The following is a 27,149-nucleotide window of genomic DNA, read 5'->3' on the forward strand; positions in this document are numbered from 1 at the left end:
GAGTCAGTGTAGTGTGTTTGAGAAGTTCTCCATCTGTAAGTGAAGGATATGGTTTGTAAGGGCTCGGCAGGCCAGGTTTTCTTTTGCTGTTTTGTTTTATTTAATATTTTCAAACTTCTCAATAAAACCTGACAACATATCAGCAATTTGCTGTTGGTTTACATTGTATGAGCCCTTTGTACCCAGGTTGATCTTGAGCAAAAATCTACAATGAAAGCTAACACCTAGTATTAAGCTATAACCAGTTAACAGGGGACCACACAATTGACAATAGGTGATGGGCAAGGCTTAGCACCCCCTGCCTCTTTCCATATTCATGCGGTATACCTTCTTATGAAGCATGCTCACAACACTTTTCCAGATAAGTTATTATGTGATCTATTTAGTTTTCTTATATCCAGGAATTTGGAGGCAGATAACAAAGGATCATACCATTGTTAATAGGTGATAGAGACAGTTTAGTTACTCCTCCTCCTTCCTGCTTCATGATTACTGCTTAAAGGGACTCTGTCACCAGTTTCTAACCCCCACTTTTAAAAATGGAGCCCTTGTGATTACTATGGTTTTGTTATAAGCTAAATCTGCTGGCTCGTTTTGTTAAAAAAAGTTTTATATAACCTGTCAGGCCATGAGCAACGCCCTGGGCACCTTAAGAATATGACTGACAAGTTAGATAAAACGTTTTTTTAACAAAACGAGCCAGGAGATTTAGTTTATAACAACACCATAGTAATCACAAGGGCTCCATGGACAGAACAATATTTTTAAAAGTGGGGGTTAGAAACTGGTGACAAAGTCCCTTTAAGCTCACACAGTCTCCTATATAAGACATTGAGTTACTTATTTACATAGCTTTCTCGTGTCCAACTGCCTTCTGTAGGCCAAATGTACAAAGGTGCTATTCATAGGACAGTCAGGCTGGCTGCTTTCATAATCATATAAAAAATAATAATAATACAATCAGAAAAAAAAACATAGCAAAAAGAGTATGCTTTGATATATATTTTTTTATTAGTATGAAGAAAATAAAGGAAATTGGAGAGTAAAACTATTTTAATAATTTAATTGAAGATTATAATGATTTTGAGTGGTTGAACAATTATAATAAAATAATATTCTACACTTCCTGTCCAAAAACAAATCACCACAAGAAAAAGCCTTTAGCTTTGATTATGGCACGCATTCGCTGTGGCATTGTTTCAATAAGCTTTTGCAATGTAACAAGATTTATTTCCATCCAGTGCATTGATGATGGTAGAGTCTGACTGCTGTGCAAAGCCTTCTCCAGCACATCCCAAAGATTCTCAATGGGGTAAAGGTCTGGACTATGTGGTGGGCAAACCATGTGTGAAAATGATGTATCATGCTACCTGAACCACTCTTTCACAATCTGAGCCCAATGAATCCTGGCATTGTCATCTTGGAATATGCCCGTGCCATCAGGAAAGATAAAATCCATTGATGGAATAACCTGGTTATTTAGTATGTTCAGGTAGTCAGCTGACCTCAGGCTTGTACAGTAGGCACTAGGCATGATGGGTGCATCAGTTCATCTGCCTCTCTTCTTACCCCAATATGCCCATTACTCTTAAACAGGGTAAATCTGGACTTACCAGACCACATGACCTTCTTCCATTGCTCCAGAGTCCAATCTTTTTGCTCCCTAGCAAATTGAAGCCTTTTTTTTCTGGTTTGCCTCACTGGTTAGTGGTTTTCTTACGGCTACACAGCTGTTCAGTCTCAACCCCTTGAGTTCCCTTTGCATTGTGCGTGTGGAAATGCTCTTACTTTCACTATTAAACATAGCCCTGATTTCTACTCTTTTTCTTCTATTTGATTTTACCAAATGCTGATCACGATCATTCAGGATTTTTTCCCTGCCACATTTCTTTCTCGAATACGATGGGTCCCCACTATCCTTCTAGTTTTTAATAATGCATTGGACAGTTCTTAACCCAATTTAAGTAGTTTCTGCAATCTCCTTAGATGTTTTCTCTGCTTGATGCATGCCAATTATTTGCCCTTTCTCAAACAGACTAACATCTTTTCCACGGCCAAGACATGTGTCTTTATACATGGTTGTTTAAGAAATGAGAAGCAACTCATTGCACCAGTTGGGGTTAAATAACTTATTGCCAGCTAAAAGATAATGCAGTAATTATACAATAGGAGGCTCATAACTATTTGCTTAGTTTAATCCAGGTGGCAACTTTTTTTGGGGGACAGGCAGTGTATGTGCATGTCTCTCCTACATTTCTTTGTGTTTATCTATCCTTTATGAATTGTCCTTGAAAACTAAACAGTGACAACCTCTTTGCCCAAAACCATGTGAAAGCAGCAAACCAAATCTGCACTAATAAGGGGCAAAACCTCTGAAATAGTTGTCTTAGGATAAATGTCTTAGAATCTTGGAAACAATTCTGGTTTTGGCATACAGGTTATATCCCAAGTCATGATCAAAGGCCTGTTTTAAGGAATTAACTAATAGGGTAGTAATTCAATAGGCACAAGAGAGCTAACTTTTATGTACCTACATAAGAGCTTTATTTGCATTCCTTTTTTTTCTGGCCTATATGACTCATTTTGTCAACTTACTAGTCTCCACAAGGGAAAATCCTTGAACCTCTGTGACACAAATGTAATGTTAATTTATTACATGGACACCACTTTAAATATGGACTTACCGTTTTTATCCTTAAACTATAGAATATGTCACCAATGTGAGATAGGTGTGGGTCCGACCTCTGGGACCAACACCTATCTCCAGAACGGGAGCACTAAATTGAACGGATAGCATCCATATATCCATACCTTTCTATGGAAGTTCCAAAAATAGCTGAACGTTGGCTTGGCTCTTTCTGGCAGTTCCATAGAAGTAAATGGAGCAGTGGCCATGCTTGTGTGGTGCACTTGCCATTCATTTCTATGGGACTTCCAAAAAAGTTTCAGAGCCCCCATTAAAATGAATTGAGAGCATGCTGTGCATATGTGGTGCCTTCTCCTTAACTTTAGCTCCTTAACTTTAGAGATGGGTTTGAGTCTCAATGGTGGGACCCTAACTTACCTGAGTTTGATGGCATATCCAAGCGATATGCCATCAAAGTCCATGATGACACAATCCCAAAAGTTGATATTGTACAAAAAAATTCAAAGTTTAACTATAATAGAAAAAACAACAACTAGCTAATGCTTCAGGTGTGTCAATTAGCACAAATATCCCCAGGATGCTGAGATGAAGAGTTGTTTAGAAAGTTCTTCATACTGCAGGTCAAGTGGTCTCTGGTGCTTAAAGGGAACCAGTCACCATGAAAATGCAGTGAAGGATGCAGGCAGCACGTTAAAAAGCAGGAGGAGCTGAGAAGACTGATATAAGTTTTGTAGGAAAATACTTGGCAAAATGTGTATTCTCTGCTCCTTCTGACCTTAAAAGTCGTGTGGGTGGTCCAAATCAGTGCTTGCAGTCTTCCCTATATGACCATGCATATATATAGCTGTTAGTCATTCAGTGGAACCACCCACTGCTAAGTGCAGATTGAGAAAAGATTCAAATCAATAAAGTGCTATTTTTTTTTACAGATTGCACTTCATTTTTATGGTGAGATGTTTTCTTTCATTTGATTTTCCTTCTAAAGTATAACAAATAGAGCTTTTGAATATTTAGGTTTCAAGTTGAGTTAGATCGAATGTTTAATTTTTTTGACACTAATTAGTAATTGTTTTCTTTTTCAGTAAAAACTTGTGGATCTAATCTCCAAGGCCCAAGTGGCACATTCACATCCCCTAATTTTCCATTTCAATATGACAGTAATGCACAGTGTGTCTGGGTGATTACAGCAGAAAATCCAAACAAGGTAAAGTTATTCTCCTATCTATCTATCTATCTATCTATCTATCTAAATACAAAATAAAATAAGGAAAAACAGCACACTTAGAGTTGGCTGGGTGCAGTCCCAATCAGGATCTGTGACCAAGATCAACAGATAATATGAAAATGGAAAAAGAGGCAGAGCTCCAAAAATTAAGTGAAACAATGTGGATGTCTTTCTTCACCCATGCATCAGCAACATTTCAGTTCTTCTCAATGGAGCCTTTTTTAAGCACTGCTTGAATCTACAGTATCTTGGGTATTTGTCTCATATCTACAGTATCTATATACAGTATCTATCCGTCTCATATTATCTATCTATCTATCACCCATTGTCTTTGTCTACCTTTCACTTAGCAAATGCGCTATTGCTATTTTCAGGACTGGACTTATGTTGACCAAAGCACTGTGCGTGACCTTCTGCTGGTGTAACTCTGATCTAAATGTATGGTCATACAGAGTACAAATAGTCATGTACTGTATTAGGCAACATCATTATCGCCATGGCACACAACAACATAAGGAAACGCACCATTCATAGACTTAATGTTTGCTTGACTTAATAAATGGTAGCCTAGAGCACTGAAAGTTCTTAGGCGCTTCCTAAGCATACATTTCTAAGCATGAAACTGAACTGTGTTTAGATAACAGAACCAAAGGAAAATAAAGTGACCTAAATAACAGTAACATCACACAGTGCATAAATAACACTAGTAAATAATGAACAAATAACGGCTCCACAATAACTATATAAAACAATCAGTATTACAATTTATAGTGATTGTAAGCCTCTGGTGTCAGACCAACTGTGATGGCCCTTTCAGCTTGACAAAACCCTAGTAAAAGTGTGATGCTGTTTCTGAAGCAAAGGACCCCCGTTTTTCTATTGCTGAACAACTGCTTTAAAGGCTATGCACACCTTCAGGGGCAATAAAAGGTCATAAACACTTATTTAAGCCCCATTCTTGTCAGTGTTATAAGAATTGCGCTATAAAGAGAATTTAGGAGGTCAGGAGATCAGAAATAGGGAGCCATCAGCTGTGCTTCCTGACAGAGCAGATCAAAAATGAAGTGTCTCCTACTAGAGAATCTCAAGGCTGGACAGAGAAAAAGGTTCAACATATTTAATAAAGACCAATTGAAAAAAAGATTTAAGCTCAAAATAACCAAAATGCAATAGGAACAAAAATATGGCCCCAAAGGTGTACATCGCCTTTAGCAACTTGCACATTAATGCATAGAGTATGAATACATAAATAAAGTGACAGACCCGAGTCACTACTGAGATTCAATGGTTGAGTGAAATGGTGAAGTTATTGAATGAGGTTGGAAAGAGGCTGTTGATTGTCAAGCACGTTAAATTGTTCTTCTGAAAGACTGAGTACATTTTTCTACGAGCACTAGCACTGATTACAGAAAAATACTAATACCAAAATTTTTAGGCACTATGGTGATCAAAGTTCAGTATACAGATGTTTCCTTCCTTATCTTTCCTCTAATATTGCTAAGAAATTCAATTTCTCTTGATACATAGTCAATGCATTACCATGATATGCTAGAAAAACCCTTTACTGTACAGGCTGCAATTCACATCACAACCACTATATGACAGCCTATAGATACATATATCATAAACATCGTCCGACAAAGTAAACATCTCCTGGCAGAGTATATTATCCCTGCACTTATCTTGGGATAGTTTGAGCCAAGAGGAAAGGTAAGGAAGGACGAGATATGAGCAAATTTCTGTAAATTAGATTTTCAATTCTACCCAAATCAAAAGTGCTTCAATTGTCCTGAAAAGCTGTGAATGACATTTTTGGACTCAAATCACCTAAAATTGTGAGAATTGTGAAAAATGTTAAACTGCACAGAATTGATTCACTCATCTCTAGGAAGGACACATCTGGAACTATGGGGAGCAGTTATTGTGGGAGTAATTTGAACCCCTAAAGCTGCCATATTATAGCTGGGTAAATCTGTCCAATATGATTTTAAACTAATTTTTGGGACAATGGCAAAATGTAGGTAATCACCTAATTTTAAATCATCAGCATTTTACATTTACAGACAAATTCTGGCTTATCTTTCATTTCAGTAACTTTATATACTTTATGGATTGCTCTCCAAAGCAATATTAATCCTTCATCTCATTATCAGGTCTCACCTTGTATGAAAAATATTGTACATTCGACAGCCAATTACATTAATCCTCTGGTCAGTTAAGAACATCCGTCCTGTCATAGAGGATTCTTCTGAGACTCTTCAGCCATGTTTTTAATGTGTTCTTATTGATTCCTAGTTCTTTGTAGAGCAAATCTCTTTTAGGATCATGTTTCAATATTCCCAGCCTATCTGTTATAGGAATAAGAACATCTTATAGTTTAGTGTTATAGTTAAGTGGCGTGAATACTTCTAAAGACATTCCCAGATGTACATTTCATTATTATCTACCCCCAGGGAAGTTTATCAGGTGACTAGTTTAAGAGCATTCGGTGTGTGTTCACTGGTTCTCGAAGGAGACAGGTTCTCATGGATCATAAACTCAATCTTTGAGATGCTGAGGAGCAATGGTTAATTCATATTTTGGACCCTAAGGGGTGGAATTCACTTGTGGAGTAATTTTTGCAGTAGAAAATTACCATGTATTCCTACAAATTGAAAAAAATATATATCTTCAACACAATTACTTTTTCTGTGGTGGATATTATTTTCAGCACATTTTTATATGTGGTTTGGGTGCGGGTTTTCATATAAGGGTATGGCCATATGGAGAGACCATGCTGCTGTTGGGATGTGGCCATCTTGCATTGGTATATGACCTTACAAGCAACAATAGCATCAAATTAAGTACCATATTGTTTGCTTTATAAATAACACCGGATTATGAGACACTTACTTCTGATGGTGTGCCACACTCACCACCGGTCTTCTCCAGGCCTATGCTACACTACTACCTGATGTCGCAATAGCATCAGGTCATAGTGCATGCACTACGGCCTGATGCTGTACACAGTCAGTACAATGCAACGCCGGATCAGGGGGAAGACCAGGGAGAGGTGAGTACAGCTAGCACAATGCTTCACTCACTGCACCTACTGCATATTAGTGAGAGCTTCAATAATGACAGTGCTCACCAGTAATCACTTTCTAAGTTGCACCATCATTTTCCCCCCACTTATGGAATAAAAAAGTGCATTTTATAATTGTGAAAAATATGGTAATTAGAAGTTTATTTGGTCTTCATTGTTAATTACTGTGCTATAACCTGCAAAATCATGCAAACATTAAATACTAAGACCAAATAATTAATGCAGATCTTATAAATTATTTTAAAGCTGCTGTGAATTGTATGGCCTCAAGGCCGCTGCATGCTAACTGCAGCATGGCTTATCTGTGTGGTCGCACTCTTAGGCCCCTTTCACACGGGCGAGTATTCCGCGCGGATGCGATGCGTGAGTTGAACGCATTGCACCCGCACTTAATACTGACCCATTCATTTCTATGGGGCTGTTCACATGAGCGGTGATTTTCACGCATTACTTATGCGTGGCGTGAAAATCGCAGCATGTTCTATAAACATTTTTATTAACATGGGTGCCACTCAGTTGCATCCTTATTTTGGGTCCATTTAGCAGATGATCTGGGAGGTTTCCTGGCCTTGTGCATATGATAAATGGACACAAAAGACAAAAGGGACATTTATCATGCAGGGAATATCTGAAGTCAGCTTTGCTTGAGTCTGCATTGGTGTACTTTATGCAACATTTATCAAATGTTGCATGTTTGATAAATTTGTCTTATCCTTATCACCTTCCTACTAGAATGAGATTGTGACTTTTTTTGCGACGTTTTAAAATAGTCTCAGTGATAAATCTGGACTGAAACATAGTGACATAGGGGGTCATTTATTAAGACCAGCCTTTTAGATGCCGTTCTTAATAATTCATGGCATGAGCCGGGAGAATAACTCCCTCCATTCTCCAGAAATCTAGTAACTATAACTTGTAACCTGTCCTCTGTAATATATATTGTGGGAATTAGCTCTAGTAGAGGCAGGATTGACCGGTTTGCGGACAGTCAGAGACAGTGACACACTGGATGAAGTCCAAACAAAGTTCTATTTTATTGTGGTGTCAACAGCAAAAATAAAGGGCCCTTACATTTCAGGCAAAACACAAAAACAAATCCTTCTCATCTGAGCACTACCTAAACAGTTTTTCCCTAACTATCCTATACACGATACTGTCAGCCCTGAAGTTCCTCTCACAGCAAGTTCCTCACAAGCACCAGCATATCAGTCCCAGCTCTTTTCTAGCTCTCAGCCAAGACTCTTTTATGAAAGTACTGCAGGTGCAGCTAATCAGAGACAGCAGGCTAGAACTCTTACCAGAAGTGGACTACGGATTGGGGAACTCGCCCAACTCTTCCCCAATCCAGAACTCCAGGCCCTCTTTTGGCTTTTTACAAAGCCATCTCAGGAAAGCTTGGTCTTTCCACTACATACTGGGCATTCCCTGGAGCTTAAACTGCATATGACAGGATTCTGGGGACAAAATACCTGTCACCTTCTCACAATAAATACGACATAGCACTGTCCTTTGTAGTATATACAGGGAGTGCAGAATTATTAGGCAAGTTGTATTTTTGAGGATTAATTTTATTATTGAACAACAACCATGTTCTCAATGAACCCAAAAAACTCATTAATATCAAAGCTGAATATTTTTGGAAGTAGTTTTTAGTTTGTTTTTAGTTTTAGCTATTTTAGGGGGATATCTGTGTGTGCAGGTGACTATTACTGTACATAATTATTAGGCAACTTAACAAAAAACAAATATATACCCATTTCAATTATTAATTTTTACCAGTGAAACCAATATAACATCTCAACATTCACAAATATACATTTCTGACATTCAAAAACAAAACAAAAACAAACCAGTGACCAATATAGCCACCTTTCTTTGCAAGGACACTCAAAAGCCTGCCATCCATGGATTCTGTCGGTGTTTTGATCTGTTCACTATCAACATTGCGTGCAGCAGCAACCACAGCCTCCCAGACACTGTTCAGAGAGGTGTACTGTTTTCCCTCCTTGTAAATCTCACATTTGATGATGGACCACAGGTTCTCAATGGGGTTCAGATCAGGTGAACAAGGAAGCCATGTCATTAGATTTTCTTCTTTTATACCCTTTCTTGCCAGCCACGTTGTGGAGTACTTGGACGCGTGTGATGGAGCATTGTCCTGCATGAAAATCATGTTTTTCTTACCTTGCAGACTTCTTCCTGTACCACTGCTTGAAGAAGGTGTCTTCCAGAAACCGGCAGTAGGACTGGGAGTTGAGCTTGACTCCATCCTCAACCCAAAAAGGCCCCACAAGCTCATCTTTGATGATACCAGCCCAAACCAGTACTCCACCTCCACCTTGCTGGCGTCTGAGTCGGACTGGAGCTCTCTGCCCTTTACCAATCCAGCCATCTGGCCCATCAAGACTCACTCTCATTTCATCAGTCCATAAAACCTTAGAAAAATCAGTCTTGAGATATTTCTTGGCCCAGTCTTGACGTTTCAGCTTGGGTGTCTTGTTCAGTGGTGGTCGTCTTTCAGCCTTTCTTACCTTGGCCATGTCTCTGAGTATTGCACACCTTGTGCTTTTGGGCACTCCAGTGATGTTGCAGCTCTGAAATATGGCCAAACTGGTGGCAAGTGGCATCTTGGCAGCTGCACGCTTGACTTTTCTCAGTTCATGGGCAGTTATTTTGCGCCTTGGTTTTTCCACACGCTTCTTGCGACCCTGTTGACTATTTTGAATGAAACGCTTGATTGTTCGATGATCACGCTTCAGAAGCTTTGCAATTTTAAGAGTGCTGCATCCCTCACAAGATATCTCACTATTTTTGACTTTTCTGAGCCTGTCAAGTCCTTCTTTTGACCCATTTTGCCAAAGGAAAGGAATTTGCCTAATAATTATGCACACCTGATATAGGGTGTTGATGTCATTAGACCACACCCCTTCTCATTACAGAGATGCACATCACCTAATATGCTTAATTGGTAGTAGGCTTTCGAGCCTATACATCTTGGAGTAAGACAACATGCATAAAGAGGATGATGTGGTCAAAATACTCATTTGCCTAATAATTCTGCACATAGTGTACAGTATACTGTTCTCTGTTATATATATATATACATATATATATATATATATATATATATATATATAAATACAGGGTGGGCCATTTATATGGATACACTTTAATAAAATGGGAATGGTTGGTAATATTAACTTCCTGTTTGTGGCACATTAGTATATGTGAGGGGGGAAACTTTTCAAGATGGGTGGTGACCATGGTGGCCATTTTGAAGTCGGCCACATTTTGAAGTCGGCCATTTTGAATCCAACTTTAGTTTTTTCAATAGGAAAAGGGGCATGTGACACGTCAAACTTATTGGGAATTTCACAAGAAAAACAATGGTGTGCTTGGTTTTAACATAACTTTATTCTTTCTTGAGTTATTTACAAGTTTCTGACCACTTATAAAATGTGTTCAATGTGCTGCCCATTGTGTTGGATTGTCAATGCAACCCTCTTCTTCCACTCTTCACACACTGATAGCAACACCGCAGGAGAAATGCTAGCACAGGCTTCCAGTATCCGTAGTTTCAGGTGCTGCACCTGCATATGCTGTGAAGATACGAGATGTGCAGCACCTGAAACTACGGATACTGGAAGCCTGTGCTAGCATTTCTCCTGCGGTGTTGCTATCAGTGTGTGAAGAGAGGGACAAGAGGGTTGCATTGACAATCCAACACAATGGGCAGCACATTAAACACATTTTATAAGTGGTCAGAAACTTGTAAATAACTTTGTTTTTCTTGTGAAATTCCCAATAAGTTTGATGTGTCACATGACCCTCTTCCTATTGAAAAAACAAAAGTTGGATTCAAAATGCCCGACTTCAAAATGTGACCGACTTCAAAATGGCCGCCATGGTCACCACCCATCTTGAAAAGTTTCCCCCCTCACATATACTAATGTGCCACAAACAGGAAGTTAATATCACCAACCATTCCCATTTTATTAAGGTGTATCCATATAAATGGCCCACCCTGTATATTATCCTCTGTAGTGTTAATTACTTTAGACAGTTTAGTACCATCTGCAAAGTCCAAAAAGATGCAAAAGCCCCATTTAGCGATTTTTTAAAGTCAGAATTCTGTGATGAAAGCATAATAAACCAAGGCCAAAAACTAGTGATGAGCATGAGGTGCCATATATTTGATTTTGCAATATTTCATGAATATTCGATTGAATATTCGTCTTATATTCGTTGAAATCGAATATTCATAATTATTCTATTTATCGCGAATAATATGTGATTTAATTATTCGCGTATTGCGATTTTTTTTTTTAACTGTATAGGGCAACTTTCCTATTGGTTGGCTATGGCTTTTGGCTAATATGTGTATTTTACGAATATTCGCTATATTGATATATATTCTTGTTTTAGAATATGAGGAATATTCTAAAAAACAAAGTTATAGCAATATAGCGAATATTCGTTAAAATACACATATAGACTGTAATTTAGCTAATATAGTGCTATAAATTTTTTTTTTATAGTCTAATTTTTTTGTCTCTTCTGAACTTCAGATTTGGAAAAAATTTACATAATAAAAAAAAAATACTATAGGGCTATATTAGCTAAATTGCAGTCTATATGTGTATTTAACGAATATTCGCTATATTGCTATAACTTTTTGTTTTATAATATGACGAATATGACAAAACGAAGTTATAGCAATATAGCGAAAATATTCGTTATTTAGAATATTGGTCTTTTTTTTTTCAATCTGTACTGTTATTCCACTTTGGCATACTCCTCTCCGACAAGCGTCCCCGTCACCATGGGAACGCCTGTAGGTTAGAATATACCACCGGATCTGAGTTTTCACGATCTCCAGGAAAACTCAGATCTGATGGTATTTTCTAACCCACAGGCGTTCCTATGGTGACGGGGACATTTGTTGGGGAGGAGTATGTGAACAACTGTACAGATTGGAAAAAAAAAAGGCAAATATTCTAAATAACAAATATATTTACTATATTGCTATATATTAGTTTTTTTGAATATTCATCATTTTTTGTTGCTTGTGGGCCAATGACTCACTGACCCACAAGAAAGAAGCAGGGAGGTATCATGTTTTCAGGTCTTAAAAAATGACGATATATTGAATATATAGCACTATATTTGAAATATTCGCAAATTATCGAAGTTGCGATATTCGCAATTCGAATATTTGTGCTCAACACTAGTGAAAACAGTCTAAAGAAAAACTGTATGTGTTGCCCATAGCAAAAAATCACAGCACAGGTTTAGAGCTGTTTTTTTCCTTTAGACAGTTTTGATAAATGAGGCCTTATGGGTCATATCTATGACATTAAAAGAAAAAAAGATTGCCTTTAATGCCCATAGCAACCAATCACAGGACAGCTTTTATTTTTCAAAGCCACTGTAAGAAATAAATCAGTACTCCGATTGGTTGCCATGGGCAACAAAGACAGTTTTCTTTCAGACAGTTTTATAAATTTCCTCCTAAGTGTATGGTGCCCTCTTGAAGCACTGTATTTTACTCCTAGAAGCAATTCTGCTTTCATATGGGGTGTGGAACATACCAAAATATTGTCTTCACAAATTTCATATGTATCCATAAAAAACACTTTCCTATGCCAGATTTACAGTATTTGCTCACTATAATGATATAGGGTTGTACTAGCACATCAAATTGCCAGAAGCTTCACCTGTATACCCAGGATCTGACACAAAGGTCCAGAAAAAGACAATTCCACTTGGACCTGGGTTGGAACCAATCAGTTTCCACTAAGATCTATTCCTCAGGGGCTGGAACATAGATAATTAGTGATGGCCTTGCGGTTCACCCGGCGGTCAGTTCCCGGCGAACTTTGCTCGTTCGCGATTCGCCGAACATGCGAACATATGGCTATATTGGCGCCCGCCATATTCTTTTACATTGTGCAGAACTTTGACCCATGACACATCCATCAGGTGGTACAGGACAGCCAATTGAGACGTTTCAGCACATGGACATACCCCCTACCTTATAAATAAACCCGATCTGGCCGCCATTTTACAATCAGTGTTTTGCCAGTGTAGGGAGAGGTTGCTGTGTGGAGCAGGGACAGACTGTTAGGGACACCAAACGCTAGCTAATAGGGCCACAAAAGTCAGTTTAAGGACAGGTATAGGTGTGCTATTGATATGTGTGCAGTACAGAGGGGTGTAATACACTTATAATATACTTTCTAACATAGAAAGCATATTATACTGGATTTGTATTGTGCAGCAGTTGTGTGCGGTTCTGCAGCGATACTGCAGCTACACAGAGTGACAAACGCAATTAGAAAACATAATTATAACTGGTGTAATACACCAGTCGCCCCCCCCCAGGAAAACTGATAGAAGTGGGGTGTTATATACCAATTATATACTTTCTATATAGTACATTTGGACACAGCAGCATTCGTTTGCGGTTTTGCTGCCTTCCCTCTGCTATGCACAGTGACAAACGGTGTGGGAAAAAATAACTATAACTGGTGTGCGCATGCGCGTATATGAAAATGATATTGCTGTTATTTCGCATTTAAAAAAATTATGAATGGAGATCGCAAATTCGAATAATACATCTGGTATGTCACTGTCCATGTTGTGGGACTATTTGTGCACTTCTAGCAATTATTTTTTGGCTGCAAATATGAGCTGAAGGTTTTTCAGGTTTGCCTGCCATTAAAATAAATGGGACGCACCGCAAACTTGCAGTTCGCGAACATTTGATCGTGTTCGCGAACCGTCCTGGCAGATGTTCGTCCACTTTAGATAATATTGTTGTTTTTCATTAATGATTCATGTATAATGATATAACATCAAGGATTACAATTAGGGATGAGTGAATCACTCAATATTCTATTTGAGTTTGATTTGTCCGAATTGGTAAACTGATCATATTCGGGTCTACCTGAATCAAACGTGCTCTAATTAGCCTGGATTTGGGGGAGTACTATGTCTCCTTATGGAGAGCACCTTATTGTTGTGAGGAGACTTATAGGCCATACACGCTCCTCTGGAATTCTGAGTATAAGGGATGCAAATGAGCTCTTAACAAGCTCTGACTCTAAAGCCACCAGATGTAAGGCAGCTATCCTATAAGTCAATGTTCAAGCCTTTAAATAAGCCTTGAGACATGACTTGGATATTAAATAAGACAGCACCTCTTCTGCAGATAGCTATTTTGGGGTGATTTCTCCTCATCAGTGCAGAGCAGAGAGTATTGGCTTAACTGGGTGAGAGGCCTAGGTCAGGATTTGGGGGGTACAATTTCTCCTTACGGAGACCGCCTTAATCGGTGCGAGGAGACTTATAGGCATACACGCTCCTCTGGAATTCTGGGAAGAAAGGATGCAAATGAGCTGTTGGCAAGCTCTGCCTCATATGCCACCAGATGTAAGGCACAAAATTGACTGGGAAATTTGTGGAAGACACTCTGAGATCTCATAGGAATCTCTAACTTTCTAAAATGTTTTACATATAAATTTCTCTATCTCTCCACAAAATTTGCCCAACTCAAATCATCAAAAATTCAGATTTGGATGAAACTTGAATTTTTAAAACATGTGGGTCAAATTAAATTAGTTTCAAATCAATTCACTCATCTCTAATTACAATACTATTAAAAGTAGGCAAGCATTTTTATAGATTGAGGATGAACCGTTAGAATTATTCAATGGTTGGCCCCGTTCCAATAGAGGGCTTAAATAGGCCGCATATTCATTTTATTGCCATGGACAGTATGGGATTAGATGTCACCCATGTGTACCTTTATAAACATTATTCTGGCGCCCAAAGCACAATCATTGTAAAAAGGGGTTTAAAGTACAAATTCTGTGATTATTGTAAGTGCTTAAAATCCCAGAGCAGGAAAAATAGAAGACTTTCTGGCAGAATTATTTTTTAGTACATTGCTTTCAGCATTTTATTTGATATTAAAGCAGGTATTAAAAAGTGCTCATTAAATTCCCCACTGAGCCTTGCAGTAAGGCTGAAATTAAACATGATTTTTACAATATTGCTCAGATTCCAGATTTTCTTGGTGCAATTGATTGTACTCATGTATCATTAGTGCTTAGAGTTATTGAAATTGGTCATTTCTACCAGCTAATCAGAAATGTCTAGAAAATTTAGCGGCAGTAATATATATATATATATATATATATATACACACTAGTTGGAAGACCCAGCTTCGCACGGGTATATTTCATCTATTTAATTTAATGTTTGTATCCCCCACAACAGTGACCTCCACAGCCCCTCACCCCTTAACACTGACTCCCCCTCAGTCCCTTGCCTCCTTAAAATGGGACCTCCACAGCAGTCAGCCTTCTTTACTTTGACCTTCACAGCAACCTGCCCCTTTAACAGTGAGTTCCACAGGACACCACCCCCTTGACAGTAACCTCCAAAGGGGTCCGCCCCTTAACATTGACCATAGGTTACAGTCCACTAGTCCTTGCCCCCTTGACAGAGACCTCCACAGTGCCTGCCCCATTAACAGTGACTGACACAGTGCCCACCCCTTTAACAGTGACCTCCACAGTGCCCTGCCCCCCAAAGACAGAAATTATATTATAAAAAATCAAAAAGTAAAGTAATAGAAGCATTTCACATCATATATATCAAAATCATATTAACTCGCTCATAAGGTGTCTTATAATAATAATGTTCTTCGTTGCCTATAGAAACCAATCAGAGCTATTATGAATTACCTGTAGCACAATAGAAGCTGAGCTGTGATTGGTTGCTATATGCAACCTTATGAATATCCAGGCTAACTGCCACAACAGCCAACAGACAATGGCTCCTATAGTTTGGTCGTTAGCTTACTAAACGTATTTTGTGGCAAATAATTGGAAATCGCGAGGTGAAAATTTCCACTCAAAACATAGTTTATTACAGGAGGTGGCTGTGCAAAATGTTGTGATTGAAAAGTGCTGATTCCTTTAGCGAACATGCACACATACTAGCGATAAGCAAATATCTAAAAAATGTAATTCGAATTTATTTGGGGCAAATCGCGTTAAAAACAGCTATTTACTGGCTGCAGAGAGCCTGTATGGAGCATTGTGCCTTGCAGTAACATGCATAGGGAGTCTGCTGTGGTAGTGAAACAATACTGTGAGTCTGTATGACACGCACATGACAGGTGTCACTATTAGAATCACTACACACTTCATTTATTTGGGCAGTTACTGACCAAATAACTCAAGTGTGAACGCAGCCTTACAGGTTGATGTTAGCGCCACAGGGCTCATGTGGCTCTGAGATATAGGTGCCATGTCTCCAGTCCCCTGACCAGCCAGATTTTCCAGCATCTGTTCCAGGATGTGAAACAGTGGAATGACGTTGTTCATCCCGTAGTCCTGGCGACTGACACATAATGTGGCATCCTCAAAGGGCCTGAGCAAACGGCAGGTGTCACCCATGAGCTGCCACTGGCTGGCATCGAAGTTACACAGGGGAGTACTCTTGTCCACTTGGACACATTTTTGGCCTTTCTCTGTTCGTATAGTCGGTACAACATATAGAGGGTGGAATTCCAACAGGTGGAAACGTCGCATATTAGCCTATGGTTGGGGGACGTCATTCTGCTGCTGCAGCTCAAGGAGGTTGTGCTTGGTGGTGTACAAGTTTCCTGGCCATTTTTAGGATGTCTTGCAGATGGGTGGAAGACTTCAGGAACCGCTTGACAACCAGATTGAACACATGTGCCACCTTTCTTGATGCAGCGCCAACACCATGTTCTTCCCATTGTCGGTCACCATGATTCCAATTGTGAGATGTCCTGGAGAAAGCCAGGATTCTATTTTAGAATGAATGACACGGAGCAGTTCCTCCCATGTGTGACGCCGTTCTCTCAGGAAAACGAGGTGTAAAAAAGCGTGACACCACCGTGCCCTGCACATGCTGTATGCTGGAGGAGCACTGTGAATTGTCCCTGCAGTGGAGGCTGGGGACACGGTTGTGGATGGGGAGGCAGAGGCCGATATATTGTCCCCGGACCAACGTGGAGGCGGATGTGGCATCATCTGGCCAAGTTGCTGGTGTGGCTGGGCAAGAACTACATTCACCCAGTGGTCTGTAAAGTACATGAATTGTCTCTGACCATAGTTACAACTCCACACGTTGGTGCTGCCGTGCACATTGGCAGACACCGACAGGCTCAAGTACTGGCCCACCTTCTGTTCTACATATTTGTGCAGGGCTGGTACTGCAAACTTTTGGCAAAGAAATCACGACTTGGGACTCTCCAGCTCGGCTTGGCACAAGCCATCAAGCCATCAGTTCTCTGAATGGTGCAGAGTGCAACACTTGGAAAGGGAGGAACTGCGGTACCAGCAATTTGGCCAGGAGCATATTTAGCTTCTGCGCCAATGGATGAGTGCAGGCATACTGTTGAGTGCACTCATACTGTTATCTCTTAGCAATTGCTTTGGTGATTGATTGCAGACGGAATGACTGACAAGGAGGAGGAGCAGGAGCCTCAGGACCGGTAGATGATGGGAAGACAGACAGCTCCCTTCGGCTGAGGTGGTGGAGCCTTGACTGCCTGAAATCAGGTGCTTGCCACTGGGTGATGCAGCGGTTGCTGCGGCAGGCTGGACGACCACATTGGAGCCACTATTTTCCCAGGCCACTTTATGGTGACCCTGCATATGTTGATGCAGGGCCATGGTGTCTACATTGGCACCCTGGCCATGCTTCACCTTCTGCCCACAGACTCAGAAAATTGCTATTTCACCTCCTCTGGAGGCTTAACAAAAAACTTGCTGGCTCCGCTGTTTCCTCACGTGCAAGCTGCCACACTCTTCTCCCGATGATGATGAAGGCTCTTTGTCACCCGGCTCCCAATTGCGATCAGCTACATCATCATCGAGTACAGTCTGCACGTCACTGATGTCCTCTTCAACAATCTCTGAGCCAGGAGCCTGACCACTCGCAACACCAGCTCCCATGCCACTCTCCTCTTCACTACTTGCCAGCATACCAGCGAATGTCTCCTCCAGATCTTGGCTAAGCAGTAGCTGCTGACTGTCCTCTAGTAGCTCGTCCTCGCTGTATAGTGGAGCTGAGCCAACTGCATATAATACTTCTCTGGCTGATAGAACATAAAAGGTTTAGGACAGGTGAGGGCACAGGGCCTGCTCCAGGCCATGCCAACTAAGGGTTGCGTCTTATGAACCCACCGACTCTTGGCTGGGGGTGTCTGATGTTTTTTTACCACTGATATACGCCAAAAATGGCTGTAATTTTCTCACTTCACCACACAACTGCAAATAATACTTTTTTTGCCACTAATACACTCCAAAAAAGCTTTAGAACATACTGTATAACTGCACCGCTGAACGGCAAATACATTTCAAAAAGGGCTGTAATTTTCTCATTTCACCACACAATGGCTAATAAGCTATTTCTTTCCCAGTTATACATACCAAAATAGGCTTTATAACATATAACTGCACCGCTGAACGGCAAATAATCATTTTTTTGCCACTAATGCACAGCAAAAAGCCTTTAAAACATATAATTTCACCACTAAATGTCAAATAACACTTTTTTTGCCACTAATACATGGCAAAAAAGGCTTTAGAACATAGAACTGCTCAGCTGAACGACAAATAATACTTTCTTTTTACACTAATACACACCAAAAAAGGTTATAATTTTTCTCACTTCACCACACAACGGCAAATACAGTATTACTTTTTTTGCCACTAATACGCACCCAAAAAGCTTTAGAACATATAACTGCACCGCTGAACTACCCAAAAAAGCTTTAGAACATAGAACTGTACCCCTAAACTGCAAATAATACTTTTTTTTGCCACTAATACACAGCATAAAAGGCTTTAGAACAAATAACTGCACCACTGAACAGCAAATAATACTTTTTTGCCACTAATACATGCCAAAAAGGGCTATCATTTTCTCAATTCACCAAACAATGGCAATTTTTTGCCACTGATACACAGCAAAAAAGCTTTATAACATATAACTGTACCGCTGAACGGCCAATAAAGCTTTAGAATATATAACTGCACCGCTAAATGGCAAATAATACTTTTATTTTGCTACTATTACACGCCAAAAAGGGCTGTAATTTTATCGCTTCACCACACAACGGCAAATATCTTTTTGTCACACTAATACACGCCAAAAAGGGCTGTAATTTTCTCACTTCACCCCACAACGGCAAATAATACTTTTTTTTGCCCCTCATACACATCAAAAAAGGTTTAGAACATATAACTGCCCCTCTGAATTGCCAAAAAAGCTTTAGAACATTTAACTGCACCGCTGAACGGTAAATAATACTTTTTTTGCAACTAATACACGCCAAAAAAGGCTTCAGAATATATAACTGCACAGCTGAATGGCAAATACTTTTTTTTGCCACTAATACACAACAAAAAAGGCTTTTGAACATATAACTGCACAGTTGAACGGCAAATAATACTTTTTTTGCCACTAATACACACCAAAAAGGGCGGTAATTTTCTAACTTCATCACACAACGGCTATTAAGCCCTTTTTTCCCACTAATAACTGCAAAAAAAGGCTTTAGAACATATAACTGCACCACTGAACGACAAATAATATTTATTTTTTTGTCACAAATACACATCAAAAAGGGCTATAATTTTCTCACTTTACCACACAATGGCAAATAATACTTTTATTTTCCTAATACACGCCAAAAAATCTGTAGAACATATAACTGCACCGCTGAACGGCCAAAAAAGCTTTAGAACATATAACTGCACCGCTGAAAGGCAAATAATACTTTTTTCCCCCCTAATACACGACAAAAAGAGCTGTAATTTTCTCACTTTCCCACACAATGGCTAATAAACCCTTTTTTTCCTACTTATGCACGCCAAAAAAAGGCTTTGGAACATATAACTGCACCACTGAACGGCAAATAATATTTTTTTTTGCCCCTAATACACGACAAAGAAGACCTTAGAACATAACTGTACGACTGAATGACACTTAAGCCCTTTTATTCCACTAATACAGGCCAAAAAAGGATTTAGAACATATAACTGCACAGCACAAGGGCTAATAAGACATACAAATATTTCCTAATAATACACCCTGTTATTGGCTGTATCACACAGCACTTGCACCCCAATAAAAAAAAAACAGTTTGCTGCTATTACAGAGGTATTATCTATTGCAAACCTAAAAGCAGCAGTATATAGGCAATTTGGATCCCCAGTCATTGCAGCAAGGTGTAATAGGATTGTTCCTATTAACCAGGCTGTACATTCCCCTATTGGACCCTGTTCTCATTTCCCTATCCTTTCCCTACACTTCTAATGCTCTTTCCCTCAACTTCTATTTAGAAAAATAAAAGTAAACAACTCTTTCCTAGCACTGTCCCTAGCAACTTCTGACGTCTATCCCTGCACTAAGTACACTGGGAAATGGCTGATTGGCTGCATGCATGGCATTGTGGGTGATCACTCGTTCCCAGAGTTCTTTTTTTCACGTCCTAACATGTGCAGCAGCCATTTTAGGAAAAAAATGTGATTTGTTACCACGAAGCGTGAGGAAATTCGGATTCAATGTGAATCAAATTTTTCCTGAAATTCGGACACAATTCCACTTAATGAACTTCGATTCGCTCATCTCTAACACATACATATATATATATATATATATATATATATATATATTTATATATATATATATATACAGTACAGACCAAAAGTTTGGACACACCTTCTCATTCAAAGAGTTTTCTTTATTTTCATGACTATGAAAATTGTAGATTCACACTGAAGGCATCACAACTATGAATTAACACATGTGGAATTATATACATGACAAAAAAGTGTGAAACAACTGAAAATATGTCATATTCTAGGTTCTTCAAAGTAGCCACCTTTTGCTTTGATTACTGCTTTGCACACTCTTGGCATTCTCTTTATGAGCTTCAAGAGGTAGTCACCTGAAATGGTCTTTCAACAATGGTCTTGAAGGAGTTCCCAGAGATGCTTAGCACTTGTTGGCCCTTTTGCCTTCACTCTGCGGTCCAGCTCACCCCAAACCATTTCTGGTTTGCAATAGAGGATACCTCTCTAATTCCAGAAAACCTTTCTTGTTATTGGGGTGCAAGTGCTGTGTGATACAGCCGTTAACATGGTGTATTACTAGGAAATATTTGTATGTCTAATTTGCCCTTGTGCTGTGCTGTTATAAGTTCTAAAGCATTTTTGGGATGTATTAGTGGAAAAATAGTATTTTTAGCTGTTCAGCGGTGCAGTTATGTGTTTTAAAGCAATTTTTTGCAAAGCATTAGTGGGGAAAAAAGGGCTTATTTGCCGTTGTGCAGTGAAGTGACAAAATTACAGCTTTTTTGGGGTGTATTAGTGGAACAAAATGTCTTATTAGTCGTTCGGTGGTGCAGTTATATGTTCTGAAGCCTATTTTTTGGTGTGTAAATAAAAAAAGGGCTTATTTGCAGTTTAGTGGTGCAGTTACATGTACTAAAGCCTTTTTTGTGGTGTATTAGTGGGAAAAAATGGCTTGTTAGCAGTTGTGTGGTGAAGTTACAAAATTACAGCCTTTTTTGGGGTGTGTTAGTGGAAAAAAAAAGTCTTATTAATCTTATTAGCCATTTAGCGGTGCAGTTATATGTTATAAAGCCTTTTTTGGGGTGTATTAGTGGAAAAAAGGGTTTATTTGCCGTTTAGCTGTGCAGTTATATGTTCTAAAGCCTTTTTTGGGTGTATTAGTGGGGAAAAAAAGTGTCATTAGCCGTTCAGCGGTGCAGTTATATGTTCTGAAGCCTTTTTTCAGGTGTATTAGAGGGGAAAAAAAGGACTTTATTAGCCTTTGTGCGGTGAAGTGACAAAATGATAGCCTTTTTTGGGGTGTTTTAGTGGAAATAAAAGGGCTTACCGGTATTTGCCGTTGAGGGGTGCAGTTATATGTTCTAAAGCCTTCTTTGTGGTGTATTAGCGGGGAAAAAATGGCTTTTTAGCCGTTGTGTGGTGAAGTGACAAAATTACAGCCTTTTTTGGCGTGTATTAGTGGGGAAAAAAGTGGGGATGGGGATTTTGGCCCACTCCTCTTCCCAATAGTTGTAAGACACAAAGGGATGATTAAGGATGCAGACACGGTCTGCTATGTACTTCTTCACCATCTTCCAAAATGTTTCCCTCCTTGTGACAGTAGGTCGCGCATCAGTGTGAGGGTGCTGGCAGAGTGTCATGAAACTGTCCCAGGCCTTGGAGAGTGTTGCCCTGCCTCTGTTGGAACTGCTGTGTGTTCCCCTCCCCTCCTCGGTTGCCCAAGAAACTACGTACTCTGCAGCCAGCATTGTCAGCTGGAAATTTTTGGAGAAATGTTTCCACAAGGACCTTCTGGTATTTCACCATTTTGCTAGTCCTCGCCACCACTGGAATGAGAGAAGAGAAGTTCTCTTTGTAGCAGGGGTCAAGAAGCATAAACAACCGGTAATCGGTGTGGCCAAAATGCGTACAACGCAAGGGTCACGGGAAAGGCAGCATAAAATAAAGTCAGCCATGTGTTCCAGAGTCCCAAGAGACAAGAGTTCACTGTCCTTATCAGGAGGATGACTCTCAATCTCCTCATTCTCTTCATCCTCTTATGCCCATCCACTCTGAAATTATGGAATAAACCTGCTATGGGTACTACCCTCTGTAGCGGATGCAACTGTCTCCTGCTCCTCCTCCTCATTCAATTCGCTCTGAGAAGACGAAATGAGGGTGGTCTGGCTATCACCCTGTGCACTGTCTTCCCCCATTTCCACCTCTTCCACATGCAAAGCGTCCGCCTTCATTGTGAGCAGCGAGCGTTTGAGTAGACACAGAAGTGGGATGGTTACACTGATAATAGCGGCATCGCCGCTCACCATCTGTGTTGATTGCTCAAAGTTGCGTAAAACCTCACATGGGTCAGATATCCATGCCCACTCTTTGCTTGTGAAGAGCAGCAGCTGACTGGAAAGGCGATGACCATGTTGCACCTGGTATTCCACTACTGCCCTCTGCTGCTCACAATGCCTGGCCAACATGTGGAACGTGGAGTTCCAGCGTGTGCTCACGTCGCACAGCAGTCGGTGACCTGTCAATTGCAAGCACTGTAGGTTGAGTGGCAAGAGTCACAGCTCAGTCTGGTCCCTTATCCCCTGCAACAGTTCTGCGGCGCTGTGCTGTTTGTCACCTAAGAAAACAAGTTCGGCCTGTTGCCGATTCCCCACTGCAGTGCAACATTGTTTCCAGCTACTGACTGATGGTTGACAGGTTCTGCAAGATGACAACTCAGAGATGGAAGTGGAGGAAGAAGTGGAGGAGGAGAAGGGGGTTTGCAGCAACTAATGTAGGTGTTGGCGGAAATCCTGATTGAAGTAGGGCCCGCAATCCTTGGCGTCGGTAGCACCTGTGCCATCCCAGGGTACGACTCGCTTCCGGCCTCCACAACATTCACCCTTTGTGCCGTCAGGGAAATGTAGCGTCCCTGGCCACAAGCACTTGTCCATGTGTCAGGGGAAGAGGAGGCAGTGGTGTGACCCGCAGACAATGATTGTGGACCCAGGCGTTCGGCCCACCTATAAGGGTGCTTTGATGCCATGTGGCTGATCATGCTGGTGAGGTTGCTAGTGTTCACGCCCCTGCTCATTTTGGTACGGCACAGGTTGCAAATGACAATTCTTTTATTGTCCGCACTTTCCTAAAAAAAAAAACTCAGACTACGGAACACCTACCCCTTTTTCCAAAAGGGGTGGTCCAGGGAACAGTTGTAGGCCTGTTTGGTGTGGCCCGCCTTCTCCCTTTTGCCACCCCACTGCCTCTTCCAGCCTGTTGCGGTGTTGCAGATCCCCCCCCTCTGTATTGCTGTCCTTGCTCGGCTTGCCACCTTCCCAGGTTGGGTCAGTGATTTCATCGTACACCACCTCCTCTTCCACTTCCTCACTCTCGTCATCCTCCTCACTTGTTGACCTAACAAGAACCTCACATATTGGCAACTGTGTCTCATCATCATCATCCACCTCGTGAAACACTAATTTCCGTTCCCAACCGCCATCTTCTTCTGACTGTGGATGCTCAAGAGTTTGTGAATCAGGGCCCAAAATCTCCTTATGTCTCTCTTCAAGCAGGCTTAGCGAGAGGCCCAAATTAAGCAATGGCGATGAAAAAAGCTCCTTGGAATTTCCGAGTTTGGGATCACTTGTTTGCAAAAACTCTCCATAGTGGGAGGAAGGAGGATCAGGGCGAGAATTCTGTTGACCAGACTTTTGGCTACTAAGACTGGACATTGTGGGTGACAGGGTGGTGCTTAACCGACTGGAAGCATTATCTGCTGCAATCCAACCGACCACCTGGTCGCACTGGTGTGACGTCAAGAGTGGTGTCCTGCACCGGCCTGCAAACTGGTACATGAAGCTAGGTATCATGTATGAGTGTGTTTCTTGTGCTCTGGCAGTAGGCACAGTTTCACCGTGCACAGGGCCATGGCCTCTGCGTGTACCATCAGCAGCACAACCACTTCCCCATCCCTTACTGCTCGCCTTGCGCATATTAAATGGTATATATGCTTGCAAGTATGTCACACGTACAGTAGCGCAGGTTTTGTAAGTGCATGCACAAATAAATTAGACTTAATGTCACTGATATTAAGGATGGGCAAACGTTATACAGGAGATGTAACACAGGCAATGTTGCTGACAGCAGCAGCGAAAAAATTATACTAAATGTCACTGATATTTCGGATGCTCTAACATTATACTGGAGATGTAGCCAAGGTAATGTCGCTGCTACCAGCAGTGAAAAAATTAAACTGAATGTCACTGATATTTAGGATGGGCAAGCATTATACAGGAGATGTAGCAAAGGTAATGTCGCTAACACCAGCAGCGAAAAAATTAGACTGAATGTCACTGATATATCGGATGCGCTAACATTATACTGGAGATGTAGCGCAGGTAATGTCACTGCCACAAGCAGCGAAAAAAATTGACAGAGCACAGGTGCACGCAATTTAGCGCAGGCTGCACAAAAAATATATATTGCTGCCAGATACAACAATAGTCCTTAAAAGGACTTTTTGGTCTATACAATAGCACGCAATTTAGCGCAGGTTGCGCTAAAAATATATATTGCTGCCCGACACAACAATTGTCCTTAAAAGGACTTTTGGGTCTCTAACACCAACCCTGCCTAACAAAAAAATAAAATTCAATTAAATCAATTCCCTACACTATCTGTCCCTTCTACAGCACAGCTCTCCCTGACTAACACTGAGCCGAACCACCTGTCATCGGGTGCTTTTCAGCCAATCACTGTAATGCCAGTAACCAACATGGCTACGGCATTACAGTGAGTGGTAGTCCCTACCTGCACGTTTATTGGCTGCAAAGAAGCCAACAATTGTGCGGGGAGGACACTCGAGCATCTCGCTCGAGCACACGCGGTACTCGGCCAAACACGCGATGTGCAGAGTATCACAATGCATGCTCGATGAACACTAGTGCCAGACCCTGCACAGGGGATAAGCAGAATCCTAAATGTTTCTGGCGCAGGCACAGGTTGCAGCAGAGTTAGGCTACTTTCACACTAGCGTTCGGGTGTCCGCTTGTGAGCTCCGTTTGAAGGGGCTCACAAGCGGCCCCGAACGCATCCGTCCAGCACTAATGCATTCTGAGTGGACACGGATCCGCTCAGAATGCATCAGTCTGGCAGCGTTCAGCCTCCGCTCCGCTCAGCAGGCGGACACCTGAACGCTGCTTGCAGCGTTCAGGTGTCCGCCTGGCCGTGCAGAGGCGTGCGGATCCGTCCAGACTTACAATGTAAGTCAATGGGGACGGATCCGTTTGAAGATGACACACTATGGCTCAATCTTCAAACGGATCCGTCCCCCATTGACTTTCAATGTAAAAGTCTGGACGGATCCGTTCAGGCTACTTTCACACTTAGAAATTTTTTAACAATATAATGCAGACGGATCCGTTCTGAACGGAGCCACCGTCTGCATTATATGAGCGGATCCGTCCGAGACGGATCCGCTCTGAACGCAAGTGTGAAAGTAGCCTAAGGGGGCATTGCAGCTGGGGTCAATTCGAAAGGACTGAGCTCCCGGTATCATCTAGTGGTCGTGTCTTGACCAGCAACCCAGGGGTGCTTGAATGGTTGATTTGGTCATCCACTTCGTCCCAAGTGACATCAGACACCCCCAGTCAAGAGTTGGTGGGTTCATCAGATGCAACGCTTAGTTGGCATGGCCTGGCAGCAGGCCCTGTGCCCTCACCTGTCCTCAACCTGCCTCTGTCCTTTTTTGTTTCCTCAGCCAGACAAGTTTTTTATGCTGTGGGCTTAGCTCCACGATACAGCGAGAACGAGCTACTAGAGGACAATCAGCAGCTACTGACCAGCCAAGATATAAAGAAAATATCCGCTGCTGCCTCTGGTAGTCTGGCAAATAGTGATGAGGAGAGTGGCACGGGAGCTGGTGTTGCGAGCGGTCAGGCTCCTGGCTCAGAGACCATTGAGGAGGATATCAGTGACATGCAGACAGTACTCAATGATGATGTAGCCGATCGCAAGTTGGTAGCATGGCCAGGAGCCAGCAGGGTGGCAGCATTGTGAGGTCAGGAGCCAAACGTGCCCTGAGTAGACCACCCACTTCGCTGGAGCCTACCTGCCCGGAAAGTAGTGGTGCAGGGGTTCACAGAGGCAGCGGCCATAGCAGTCAGTCAGTGCTGAGTGTAGAGGGTAAAATCACCTACTCGGCTGTGTGGCAGTTTTTTGCTAAGCTGCCGGGGAAGGTGAACATGGCCATTTGTCAAATCTGTGGGCAGAAGGTGAAACGTTGCCAGGGTTAGCACCGTGGCCCTGCGTCAACATATGCAGCTTGACCACAAAGTGGCCTGAGAAAACTGTGGCTCCAATGTGGTTGTCCAGCCTGCCGCAGCAACCGCTGTATCACCCAGTGGCACGCACCCGATTTCAGGCAGTCAAGGCTCCACCACCTCAGCCGATGGGAGCTGTCTGTCCTTTCCATCATCTGCTGTTCCTGAGGCTCCTGCTTCTCCTCCTCCTAGTCAGTCATTCCATCAGCAATCGATCACCGAAGCGATTGCCAAAAGACAATAGTATGTGTGCACTCATCCAACGGTG

The 27,149-nt window shown here is 41.4% G+C and overlaps 1 protein-coding gene across 1 annotated transcript in view; it reads left to right on the forward strand.

The window, feature by feature from the left end:
* The window catches only part of CSMD3 (CUB and Sushi multiple domains 3), a 1,090,172-nt gene that overhangs the window by 361,206 nt on the left and 701,817 nt on the right, over positions 1-27,149 (forward strand). The window contains exon 8 of the mRNA XM_044293228.1: positions 3,730-3,851. Coding sequence (XP_044149163.1) covers positions 3,730-3,851 — 122 coding nt within the window. The remainder of the gene's footprint in view (positions 1-3,729; positions 3,852-27,149) is intronic.

Source organism: Bufo gargarizans, chromosome 5, assembly GCF_014858855.1.
Source record: "Bufo gargarizans isolate SCDJY-AF-19 chromosome 5, ASM1485885v1, whole genome shotgun sequence".
NCBI lineage: Eukaryota > Metazoa > Chordata > Amphibia > Anura > Bufonidae > Bufo > Bufo gargarizans.